Source organism: Rousettus aegyptiacus, unplaced genomic scaffold (genome assembly GCF_014176215.1).
Source record: "Rousettus aegyptiacus isolate mRouAeg1 unplaced genomic scaffold, mRouAeg1.p scaffold_m13_p_19, whole genome shotgun sequence".
In the NCBI taxonomy this organism is placed as follows: domain Eukaryota; kingdom Metazoa; phylum Chordata; class Mammalia; order Chiroptera; family Pteropodidae; genus Rousettus; species Rousettus aegyptiacus.
The window spans coordinates 5,890,735-5,903,694 of record NW_023416294.1 but is presented as its reverse complement, the minus strand read 5'-3'; the positions used below and the strand labels follow the sequence as shown (position 1 = coordinate 5,903,694).

The 12,960-nt window shown below is 37.5% G+C and overlaps 1 protein-coding gene across 2 annotated transcripts in view; it reads right to left on the bottom strand.

Annotated features, from left to right (window-relative positions):
• Positions 1-12,507, bottom strand: part of LOC107506221 (gamma-taxilin-like) — a 56,083-nt gene extending 43,576 nt beyond the window's left edge. For both annotated transcript variants that reach the window (XM_036235743.1, XM_036235742.1), the window contains exons 1-2: positions 12,304-12,507; positions 2,727-3,024 (exon numbers count right to left, since the gene is read on the bottom strand). In XM_036235743.1, the coding sequence (XP_036091636.1) occupies positions 2,727-3,009 (283 nt within the window). In that variant the 5' untranslated portion in view covers positions 3,010-3,024; positions 12,304-12,507. The remainder of the gene's footprint in view (positions 1-2,726; positions 3,025-12,303) is intronic.
• Between the last annotated feature and the right edge of the window lie 453 nt (positions 12,508-12,960).

Here is a 12,960-nt window from a genome sequence, read left to right as displayed (position 1 = left end):
TGAAAAAAAATTAGAAGAAATAAACAGTAGATTAGACAAAGCAGAACATCAAATCAGCAATTTGAAATATAAGGCAGCAAAAAACACCTAATCAAAACAGCAACAAAAAAAAAATCAAATATGAGGATAGTTTAAAGGGCCTCTGGGACAACATCAAGTACAACAACATTCACACCACAGGGATGCCAGAATGAGACAAGAGTAAAGAACTGAAAACCTATATGAAAAAATAATAATGAAAAACTTCCCTAACCTGGTGAAGTAAATAGACATACAAACCTGAGAAGTGCGGAATCCCAAAAAAGATGAACCAAAAGAGGCCCACACCAAGACACATTGTAATTAAAAAGGCAAAGGTTAAAGAATCTTAAAAGCAGCAAGAGAAAACCAGTTACCTACCTACCAAGGAGCTCCCATAAAACTGGCAGCTGATTTCAAGAGAAACTTTGCAGGACAGAAGGGCTTGGCACAAAATACTCAGTGATGAAAAGCATGGACCTGCAGCTAAGGTACTCTACTCAACAAGGCTATTATTTAGAAAATAATAGAAAAGGCTAAAGGAGTTCATCGCTATCAAACCAGTACTACAAGAAATGTTTTAAAAAATGGGGGAGGGGAACATAAATTTTAATAATAAAATGGCAATAATAATGTACCTAATAATAATCACATGTATGTAAATGGATTAAGGGTTCTAATCAAAAGACATAGGGTAGCTGAATAGGTAAGAAAACAAGACCCTTCCTTACATATGCTGTCTGCAAGAGACTCACTTCAGATCAAAAAGACACACATATCTGGAAACATATTTCATGAAAATAGAAATCAAATTCAAAGCTAGGGTAGCAATACTTATATCAGACAAAAGAGACTTAAAAAAAAAAAGACTATAGCAAGAAACGAGGAAGGACTACTAACTCCACCATGTTTACCCGAAGAAACCCAAAACTTCAAAGAGAGATGTTCATCTAAGTTCACTGCAGCATTATTTACAGTAGCCAAGATATGGGGGCAACCTGTGTGTCCCTCCGTGGATTAATGGGTAAAGAAGAGGCAGTTCATATATAAAATGGAATATTACTCAGCCATAATAAAAAAAATGAAATCTTGCCATCTGCAACAACATGAATAGACCTAAGAGGGATGAAGTTAAGTCAAGACGGAGAAAGAACAATGCTGTATGATTTCATTTATATGTAGAATCTAAAAAACAAAACAATCTTGCAGATTCAGAGAACATTCTGACAGTTACCAGATTGGGAGTGACTGGTCAAGGAAGAAGGGAAGAAGTAAAACTTGGTAGCTACAAAATAGTCCTGGGGATGTATAGTATGGGAAATATAGTCCATAGTATTGTAAAAATTATGTATGGTGCCAGATTTATCAGTCTGATCACTTTATAAATTATGTAAATGTCTAACCATTGTGTTGTTCACCTGATACTAATATATTTACGTCGAATATAACTGAAAAAGAAATTTTAATATAAAAAATTGTAACATTACATAATCAATACAATTCAGTACTAAATAGCAAAACTTTTATTATTTTATTAAAAAAAATTTCCTGCTTAAAAAAATAACTTTGTTCTGAAGAAGCAAGTGACTCAGGCAGGTGACGGAAAATGGTACTTCAAAGTAAGTGATAATGTTTTATTTCTTGCTCTGGGGACAGGTACTCATTTATTTGCTAAAATGTTCAGTCTTGTATATGAAACATTTTGTTATTTAAAATCTGAAGAAAAGTTTCTTGTTTGGAACACTTTATAAACTACCCTGAGTGGAGTGAGGAACAGGTTGACTTCAAAAAGAATACTTCCCGTGCATGTAAAATTTTAGTACTACAACCTTTTTCATTAAATTCAAGTCCAAATAAAAGAAAAATATAATTTCTGCTGTAAAAATAACAGTACACTGCACTTTTCTGAAGATTTAAAACTCTAAACATTTTAAACTAAACATTTTTAATTTGAAGCTTTATTTTATGCACAGTATTGGGGCTATCATTTCTGAAAGTATTTGTCTTACTTGCAAAAAATTATACTTTTCATATTCCTATAAGTTTTTAAGTCTTCCAGGGTAGCAGAAAACTAACTAAGAAAAAGAGTTATAATCATGTCCAGACATAGCTCAAAACAGACAAGGTAAATGTTATGTATAATAGAAATAAAAAATAGGAGCAATCGGTGAGGCAAAATAAGAGTTTCAGATTTCATTTATGAAACTTGAGAGCACATTCTTAGGCCTAACTGTCAAACTAACAGAGCAGAAGGGAGGAAAACATACCCTAAAATCCAGTCTTATTAACCTACCTTCTAAACAAAAAACAACATATGTCATTTCCAAATTTCAATGAATATTCTTTAAATAAGCTGAGCTAACATAAGTTTTAACAGTAATTATTGATTGGAGTACCTTAAAAGATGAAACCACCAGGCGAATGAAATACTACTTCCTTTAAACTTGCCATGTTTTCAGGAAGAACAATTTTTGATTATCCTGAGAGAAATAACTAAGGTTCCTATATAAGTCTTTCTTACACTGCTATATTCGCCACCTGCATATAAATGCAATAGACAGTTGTAATGACCTGACCAGAGAAAATAGATGAATTACCGAACAGCATCTATCTCAAAATTGGCTGTGTTCCATAATCACCTATACTGCAGGAAAATTAGTAAAATGAGTAGCATGTAAAAATGTCCAACACTGAGCAGAGATTTTTACCTAAGGTTTTTCCTTTGTTCCTGTTGCCCTCTGAATCCTGTTGACTATCAGAGGGGTCAGTTCCAGCTTCTGGCCCAGAAGGTTCTTCTCTTGACTCCTGTGTGCTGTACAGTGGACTCGCCAAACTCGTGTTCTTTGTTATAAAGTCACTGTTTTCATCATCTTCCAGTGAATGTTTGTTACTTGTGCCAACAGGATTTGAATCCAGAAGAAGATCCTTTGGTTGAGAGTTACGCAACATATCTGCTTTTACTCCTATCCTGCAAATTCTAGATTCTTCCATTGTGCCAATCACAAGCTAGAGAAAATGAGGAGAAAAAATCAAATGTAATCAAGAGAGGAAAACTATGTAATGGAGAAAAACAGTTTTCCATTTCATTCTGTTCGTCCATGTTTTAATGTACTTTTTACTTTTATACCTGGAACAATCAATAGCATGTCATTATGAGAGTTTTTTCCCCTTTCATAGTGGTTACTATGGAAAAACCATAAATAAGAGTCCTGTTAGGGCACACAAACCCTAGTGATGCCATTCTGTTACAAGTCTCTCTGATAAAGATAAGCCAAGAGCAGTCTCCCAGCCATACCAAACACGTTTCTTCAGAAAAGCAGCTTGCCTCTAGAGTCTTGTAAACACTAAGCACCTCAACAGAGCCCTCATGAGTTTCTGGCTTGACACTCTCTTTTTGGGTTAGGTCAACTCAGTCCTAAAAACTTCATTTATCAAATCAAAATGGCTTGGTCAAGAATTTAGTCTGCCAGTCCCAACAGCATCTCCACTTTACATATCTGCTATTGTTTTGCATATCTAAAGTCATTCCCCAGCAGAATTCACAGAGGCTCTCCAAATACCTCGGTCTAATTTACTGATGGTTCAATTAAGCTGAAACCCAATAGTGTCCCATTGGTTGCTATCATGCTTTGCGCCACAGTATCACTTCTGAAGAATCAAAAATGGATACAGCTTCTCTGCTAGGTGTCTAGAATTCAATTCTCACTGCTCTCACTTATACTCTCCTTGATAAACCCTGTTACAGCCTAGCTGTGTGGTCTATATAGAAAACTATACAGACTGGTAGATTTAAACTTCCCTCTTTAGCACCACAAACTAGAGAAATAAATTGCAGCTACTAAATGAAATCATCTGGATCATTCACATAGATACATGCACTGAGTGAAACCAAGCTACTGATTGAGTCTGCACCATCCAAACTGCCATGACTGCTAGTCTGACTGCAATCATTACACTAATTGTGACTACATATCCGCCAACACAAACTGGGAACAAAGTAAAGGATTCTTCATTTTTGATGCAGAGTATCACTGCATGCTAGACTTGTGATATGCTAAAAGTTGACCCAGCTATCTCCAGCTTGAGAAGGGCACCAACTTCACCTGGAAGTCTGCAGACACTGAACCCCTGAAACATTCTCAAGGCTACTGGTTATGGCTACTGGGGGTGCTGTTCCACTCCAATCAGTTGACTCTGGCCATACCACTGTAGCCCTTGAGAATTAATCTGTCACGTGATCAGCTTGCAGAATAATCTGCTGTCTGAAAATGGTATACCTTCTACCAAAAATGCCACTAAAAATTGAGGTGATAGTCAAGGTACTATGGACTGACCTCACTCCCTATTATCCATCCCCAAGAATCTGCTGTTAAGCATTAGGACTGCCCCTTAACAATTGACACAAAAATATTTCCATTACCCACCTTCCTCAGCTTCTTACCTACATACCCTGGGAAAGGAAAGATGTATGGATTGCTGAATGCAGTTGTCCCAAGAAAAGAACCATCTACCTAAGCTTCTTCCCAGGTAATGATCAGGCACAAAAGGGGTGCTGGGTTATATAAACCCATTTTGATATTTCAGTATTATCTTTCAAAAACATTCCAAGAAACTGGACTATTCTTAAGCTGATATTTGTTTCCACCAACAACAAAACCGTATCAGCTCACAGAGCACACTGTCCAAGCACAAAATAAGATCTTAAAGCATTCAAACTTCGGTTCACTATCTGGATCCTTCTGTGTGATTGACATGGTCCTAGATCAGAAGATAACTACTTGCTGAGAACACTGCCTACAGAGTCTCTTTATGGTGGCCCATGCATGTCAAGGCACAGAACATAACAGATTTCTTCAAGATTTATAAAAATTCCCTAATCCTCTGACTTTTCTGGACAAAAAGGACTGCTATGAGTAGTGGATGAATAAATAAAAGGTAAAGTCATACATAATGAAAAGAGAGACTCTTGACAGTTAAAAACTTTAGGCACTGGAGAACATCGATCATCCTGTGTCTCAACACTTCCCATGGAGTACTGCTCATTAAAAAAACAAAACAAAAAAAATCTATGGTGGTTCTCAAAAACTGTTGCAAGCACCTTGGATTTAACAGATCTCTGATTCTGCCTTCCAGCCAGACAGGTCAGATGACAATCTGGCTGCTCCCCAAATGTAAAAGAGCTGTGAATGTCTCAGGTACTGAATCTCCCAAATAAAACCACTATCAACATCACAGAATATCTCCCCCATCTTCCTCCTTCTATCTAGTCATTACTAAGTCATTCCAGCAGTAGATGAATGCCATCAAGCTGGTGTCACTGACAGATATTATATACTGGATAGAGTGCATTGCCTCAAGCAGGCCTTTCAAAAAGGATGGGATTCAGCTACTCAACTGGAAACACTAAGGCTTGCAAGTTGGCTAAGGTGAAATGATGTAAAGAGCAGGGGTCCCCAACCCTCAGGCAGCAGATCAGTACCAGTCCATGGCCTGTTAGAAACAGGCCACACAGCAGGAGCTGAGCTTCATTTGTATTTGTAGCCGATCCCCAGCACTAGCATCACCCGGAGCATTAGCATCACCGCCTCAACTCCACCTCAGAGCCTCAGGCATTAGATTCTCATAGAGGCACCAGTCCCTGGTGCCAAAAAGGTTGGGGACCACTACTGTGAAGCATTTTAAACCTCTGCCAACTTGGCAGCAATGAATTTTGGAAAATCTCAATCAGCTACCATGACTTCACTAGCTTCCTTTAACTAAAGACTTTTCTAATGAGACTGATATTGATATTAAGACACATGATTTTTTAACACTATACTACATCTGGAATATCTATACCACTCTGTGAGTGAATCAATATTTTACAAATGACAATGCCCTACAAAATGATTGGAAGGTACAAGATCCTCTTAAAGTATAAAACAGACCAACAGACCGTTGGATTTCAGAGAATTTTCTTTAAAAAACGAGGGAAGAAAACTAGGTTTACTAAAAAGATTAACTGTTCAAGGCAGGATATGAAATGGGACATCTCTTGAACAGTTAATCTTTTTAGTAAACCTAGTTTTCTCCCCTCCTTTCTTTGGGAAAAAGGTCCTCTCCCTCAAATCCTAATAATTACCCTGAAACTAACAACTCAGATCCTCTGGCTATTGATAAAGGTCATCAGTCCACTGTCAGCAAAAATGGTATTATGCCATATAGGGCCCTTAGAATCTGAGCGGGGAGGGGTCTTGAGGCCAGAGCCCTTTAAAAAAAAAAAAAAAAAATTCTTTAAGAAATCTATTAATCAAGACTGTTTCCCATTACTAACTAAATAGGCCAATCGATAACAGAAATTACTAGATATATGACATGTAATTTAAATAATAAGTTTGTATCTCCTTTTCCTTGTCTAGGGACTGAGGTAGCACTTTAGTAGAAAACCCAAAACCCCACCCTGACTGATGCAGGAAGGGAAAGAGCTCCATGACACCCCAGTAGGCAGGGACTACAGCCATTCTCAGCAAGAAGGAGATAAGGAAGAAGAGACCTCCCATCCTTCAACATCCATACTCATAACAAGGGGGTTCATGACTCTTAGAAAATAATTAGGTAAGAAAGTTAGGGGGTTTTGGGTCTGCCTGCAAAGACACTTAAGTCATCCTATCCTAGAAGGTGACCTTCGACTCACCTGAGCCTCATTATACCATCATTATAATATGATGCATATGCCCGGAAGTTCATTAATATCATTATAACAAACTGAATTCTGGGAACAAACATGCGAAGAAAGCAAAATGATGAATCGCTGAGTCCTGTCAATCTTTGCTGTCAATCAAGGAAGCCTACCACTCTAAGAAAAGTAACCACCACAGCATATAGGGATAAAAACTTCAAAAGCTTTCTGAGCCTTTTGAGTCAAACTTCTCTTGCTCAGGCCTGCACCCACATCTGGAAGTGTACTATCCCTGCTAATAAAACTTTCCTACTGTATTTTGGTGTCTTGCTCAATTCTTTGTTCGAGACATCAAGAGCTTGGACAATGCGCCATAAGAACATCCCCACTCTCCGGTAACACCACTACCTTACAAAGTTAAGCTTATACTGGAGAGAGAGACATCAGGGCAGAGGGAGAGAAGTGGGAGGGTCAGCACTTCAAAACAATACTTTCCTATGTAAAACAATAATTAAGCTGGCAAAAACTATCCAAATCAATTTTTTTGAAATTCTGGAATACAGAATTCCAGGACAATGTTTAATAAAGAAGCAGCTTTATTTTAGTAAAAGGACATTGTGGATTTTAAACTAACCTGCCTACTATTCCCTAATTCTCAGCGTGGAGGTGGCTAGTATTTCTGGTACGACTAGCTGATGTCTTGTCAGAGTGGAAAATAGAGTTCTTGCTCTTAAGAGTACCTAATGGTAGGTTTAGAAATATATGTGGCCTCCCCAAGGAACAGATCAGGGATATGTCTTGTTTACCAGCCTCAGAATTTTCTCAAGGCTGGTACAGCTTGCCTCATGGTGTAAAATGTTGAAATAATAGCCATAGCTACTGGTGCTAAAGACTAATAGACAATACAAGTGGTAGACAGAATCAAAAACCTAGAAAAGAGTAAGTTAAAAGATACATGAAATAAGGGCTTTGAAAAGGCTCCAGTTATTCCAGCCTATCTAGAAAACCAGTATATACTAGGTTCAGTACTATCCATGGTTTCAGGCATCCCTCTAGAGAAGGTCTTAGATGTAGTCCTCAGAGTAAAGCAGGGACTTTTGTACAATCTTCACAAAACAGCTCACTATACAAAACAAAGTAACTAATTAAAGATTATATCCCATACAAGTAGCAACAACGTGTCCAGGGCAAGATGAAAATTCTGAAAAGACCTCATTTTAAATACAACATCTGGTTGTGCACAAACCAGAGGAAGTATATGTATGCTAAGGCAAATGTTAAATGGCCCAGGTGAGGGTTAAGGGTTAAAGGAGATTACCAAAGACAATTTTACAAAGAACTGGAGGTATTCAGCTTTTTGTTACTTTATTGCTCCAGGCTTTAAAGGAAATCTCTTTCAAACCACCAGATGACCTCCAAGCTTACAGAAGAGACTTCGCAGAAAACACAAGACAAAGAAGAGTATGATTATAATTAAAACCCAACTTATCCATAGTTTAGGGCAACCTGAAGTAAACCTGGTCTGAAAATATTAAACAAACAAACAAAATCCGGAAATAAACAATTCGTAAGTTTGTGCACCATTCTGAGAAGCAAGATGAAACTCATGCCATCCGCTTGTCCCTTTTAGTACATGAATCATCCCTTTGTCTAATGCAGTCAAACTTCATTAGAAACTTGTAATCCTCTCACAGTTATCTGACTGTGAATCTTGGTGCTTGTGCTTAAGTCATCCTTATTTTACTTAATAATGTCCTCAAAACACACGAGTAACAATGCTGGCATTTTGGATATGCCAAAGAGAAGGTGTAAGTCAAACAGTAAAGGTGTAAGTCAAACAGTAAATATCCCCTGAAGGTCTTAGATGTATTTTCCACAGGTAAAAGGGTGACTTTTTTACAAACTTCACAAACAACTCACTATACAAAACAAAGTCACTAAATAAAGAACTACAACCCACACAAACAGCAGCAACAAATAGAAGAGAATATGACTTCCAGAATTAAGCATTCACAACTGCTCATTCTTTATTACCCTGTCTTGACCAAATTCTACGCAAGCTTCTGTCCTCCCCACAGACCCTGAATTCTAGCTTACCTATAATCAAGTACTAAAATTCAGAATATGCCCAAAAATAATCCCAAAACACATCCCATCAACTGCACCAATCACACTGTCTGCTCTCCTTTGCTGGCTCAATTTCCCCTTGAAAAGTGTCCGCTAATCCTGCTTACCCTTCCCAATGGAAAAAAAAATCATTCTGATTGAGGTATTTTCACATGTCTTAAATCAGAATGTTCTCCCTACTGCAGCAATCTCTTTGATTAAGGTCTCTTCTTATCTAAATCAGGATTTTTTTTTAATTTGACAATCACAGTGTAACATTCAAAACACTGAGTTGCCAACAACAAAAAAATTACAGGTCATGTGAAGAAACATTAAAGTTCCAGCAATTCACAGGAACATAGTAAGAGAAAATGTCCTTGAAAAAACCCTGGCACTGGATGTACTAAATATAGTTTTAAATCAACTGTTGTAAATACACTTAGAACTACAGAAAACCATAGACAAAGTACTAATGGAAATCAAAAAAACAAAGTATGAATAAAATAACAGTAAAAACAGAGATAGAAATTATAATAAAATGAACCAAACATAAATTTTCAGATCTGAAAAGTTCAATAACTGCAATTAAAACTCACTAGACAAGTTTAAACAGCAGATTCTAGACAAGGAAAAGGAGCAGCAAACTGAACTTAGGTCAACAAAAATTACATAGTCTGAGAAACAAAAATTAAAAAGAAAAATCAACAGAGCTTAAAAAACTTATCTGGCATCATTAAGCACACCAACATACACACAATCAGAGTCACAGGATGAGGAGAGAAAGGAGAAAAAAGAATATCTGAGTAATAGCCAAAGACTGTCTTATATTTGATGAAAACCACTAAGCTACCTGCCTAACGGGTCTACGAACTCTATGTATGATAAAAATAAGACTTTCTTTCAAAATGAAAAAGACATTAAAATATTCCCAAACAAAAAAGCTCCTAGAAGACCTGCATTAAAAAATATGCAAATAAAGTCCTTCAGACAGAAATAAAAGATTATACATTAACTCAAAGCCATAGGAAAAAAAATAAAGAATAGTAAAGGTAACTGTACAAATAAATAAAAACCAATATTTTGTATTTTTGTAACTCCCTAGATGACTTAAAAAATAAATTTTCAACAAAGTAATAATAAACCTACATTATAAACACATAAAGAGGTAAATTCTCACAAAACAAGGAAGAGAATAAAACTGAAGAAGCAGACTTTTTATAACTACTAAAAGTTGATGTTAATTCAAGCACATTTGCTATAAATGTAAGATGTGAACTGAAATCCCTAGAAAAACACTAAGGAAATAACCATACAATGAATGAAAGAATAAATGAGAATTAAAATGCTACACAACTAAAGAAGGCAGTAATGGAGGAAATGAGAAAAAGATTAAAGATATATAGATAATAAATAGTAAAACAGAAAAACCCTGTAATTACTTTTAAGTGTAAGTGTAGTAAACTCTCCAATCTAAAGGCTAAAAAATGACATATTAATTTTCAGAAACCATAACCCAATTATATGCTATTTACAAGACTCGTTTTACAAAAAAGAGAAAGTAAAATACAAAATCATAAGCAAAAAAAGGTATGTCAGTCCTACAATTAAACAAAATAAAGTTGAAAGCTAATAGAGACATAGGCATTAAATGTTGATAAAAGGATGTCCATAAAAAGTATGAAACTGTAAATTTATCTGTAACTAACAGAACTCCAAATTACAGAAGCAATAATGAACAGAACTGAAGGGAAAAATAGTTCTAAAATAACAGAACCCAATAGAGACCCTCTCCTTAACTAAAAAGAGTGGAAGTCACTTTTCCTTTAATTTCATTAATATTTTTAAAATATACAATTATACATTATATCGGCTTTCTAAAAAAAAAGTAGAGGTTAAATAGAAATATTTTCTCAAGTGACCCAAAAACTTTGAAAATTTGGGGTCATAAAGAACTTAAAGTGATTCTTACAGATTTGAGATATTTGCCCAACTTTTTAAAGAGACGACTCAAAGACTAATACTAAATCATGTATTTCAATACCATGCCATCGTCAGTTAAAAGAGGAGAAAAATCAAAAGTAGAAAGAAACCCAGAAAAGCGAGAAAAGGAAATGTCAAGTGAGTATACTAGATTTTATTTTTATCCAGCTATTAACCAGAAATGATGCTCAAGGGATCATTATCATTACCTTAACCTTTTAATTGGTCATTTAAAATGTTAACTGATTAAACCTTTGCTCCTACTTCAACAACTTTCTATTCCTCCCAAGCCGTATAAATAGAACTTGTGTCCTAAATTGCAGTGTTTTTTTAATCAGAGTTGTCCCTTGGGAAAGGACTTACAAAACCACTGTCATCTAAAGTGACAATTTTTAACCACTAAAGTAAGATGAAGCAATAGCACTTTTTCAATCGTGCAACTAGTGAATCTCTGTTTCAGAATAGAAGAGGAAAAAAACAGAACGAAAGAGAACTAGTATTATTTTCCTGAGACATGAAATTACCTGATGTTAAAGTTTCAAAATACATCTAGTTCTTGAGACTTGCTTAAAAGTAAACTGGACCTTTCGAAGTTTATTAGAGATGTTAGAAAATATTACTTTATAATATCATCAGAAATTTCAATATGTTCAAAGAAAGGCCTTTCCCCTTTCCCTGCAATTCTCCACTTCAGGGATCTGAAAAGCGTACACTGCTGGGTGATCGCGCGCTCTTTTTCGAATTCCAAGTAGTGGCTGCACTAGTGGGATTGTCCCATTCTGAAGGTCTCGAAATTCCTGTAGAGACGATAAAAACTTCTTGACGTAGGTAAAAACGAGAAAGTATCAGCCTGCTTTCCAGATTGAGAAACCAAAGACTGGGCGGGCAGAGGAAGAGCTTCAAGTATACACCAAAGGAAAGGAAGAAAGGAGATATGAGAAAACACACAAACGAAAAAACAAAACAAAACATGAATTAAGACGAATTATTATGCGATGATGGTCTCAAGTTCTATTGGGACTGAGGTCCTCCAAAATCACCTACGCGTACTTTAGCCCATGTAGATAATGACCACAAGAATTAAAGTCCTGAGAACCAAACTACCCTGTCAGCACCATAACAGCCTCTCGCTAGCCAGCGTGGAAGCGTAAAGCAAAGGAAGACGAGGAAAAGAGGGAGCAGCAGAGCCTCGGACCCCGCGCCATTATGTAAGTACGCAACAACTTCGCCTGCGGTGTCTTGGCTCATGGTGCCGAGAGTTCTGCGTAGCTGCTGAAAACCAAAGGCAAGTCTTTATCCCAGTCAGGGTGCCGGCAGCGGCGCCTATCGCGGGGAGCACCCGGACTGTGGTGGCTGGGAGAGAGAAAACAGGCCCCAACGGCATCGGCCACACGTGGCTGTCACACCTGGCACGCCCCGCCTCAAACCTCTAACTATAAATCAGTACTATGTTCTCTGCCCTCCATCTTCAGTAGCCACGGGCCCAGAAATTCCAGGTGCCCCTCTGCCCCATTTTTTCAGATACCACCACAAATACACACCTGCTCCCACTGTCGTCACCGTGGGAGTAAATCTGTATGTTTATCTCGTAGTTAAAGTCGGAGGGTAAAGAGGCAATCTTGTAAAAAGTAGGGACTCTTTTTCATCCTACACCGCCGCCGCTCCGCGGCAAACAAGGTATCTTCCTTAAATAACCTGCAACAGGCTCTGTAGTTGTCCGACCCCTTCCGGTCTCAATCCTTTGCTGAGCGTCGCCGCCTCTTTCCCGCGATGCCTCATTTACCTGCGTCGCCAAGACATGACGGAAGCAGTGAGATGCACAGTGCGACTCAGCAGCAAACGAGATCGTCGAGTTCTTGGTCCCGAGCGCCAGCCACCAATGACCGTATGCGTGCTTCTCCCACGTGATAGGCGAAGATTGGCCCCAGAGTGTAGATTTGGATGGGGGTGGGGAGTAATGGAGGCGGCGCGGCACGTCTGGGCCAAAGGGCAAACAGGCAGCATGAGCCTGCGCAAAGATAAACAATCGAACAATTGCGAGTCAAAGCATCTTAGTTTATTAGCTCCTAGACCACGATGTGGATTTGAGCGCAATTCTGCCTTTTACAGACAGAATAGCGCGTGCAGCCTCCTGGAACTTGTAGTTTTTTAGAAGGCTGTGTACATGTAATGAAATATTTACAACAAGTTTACAAGTA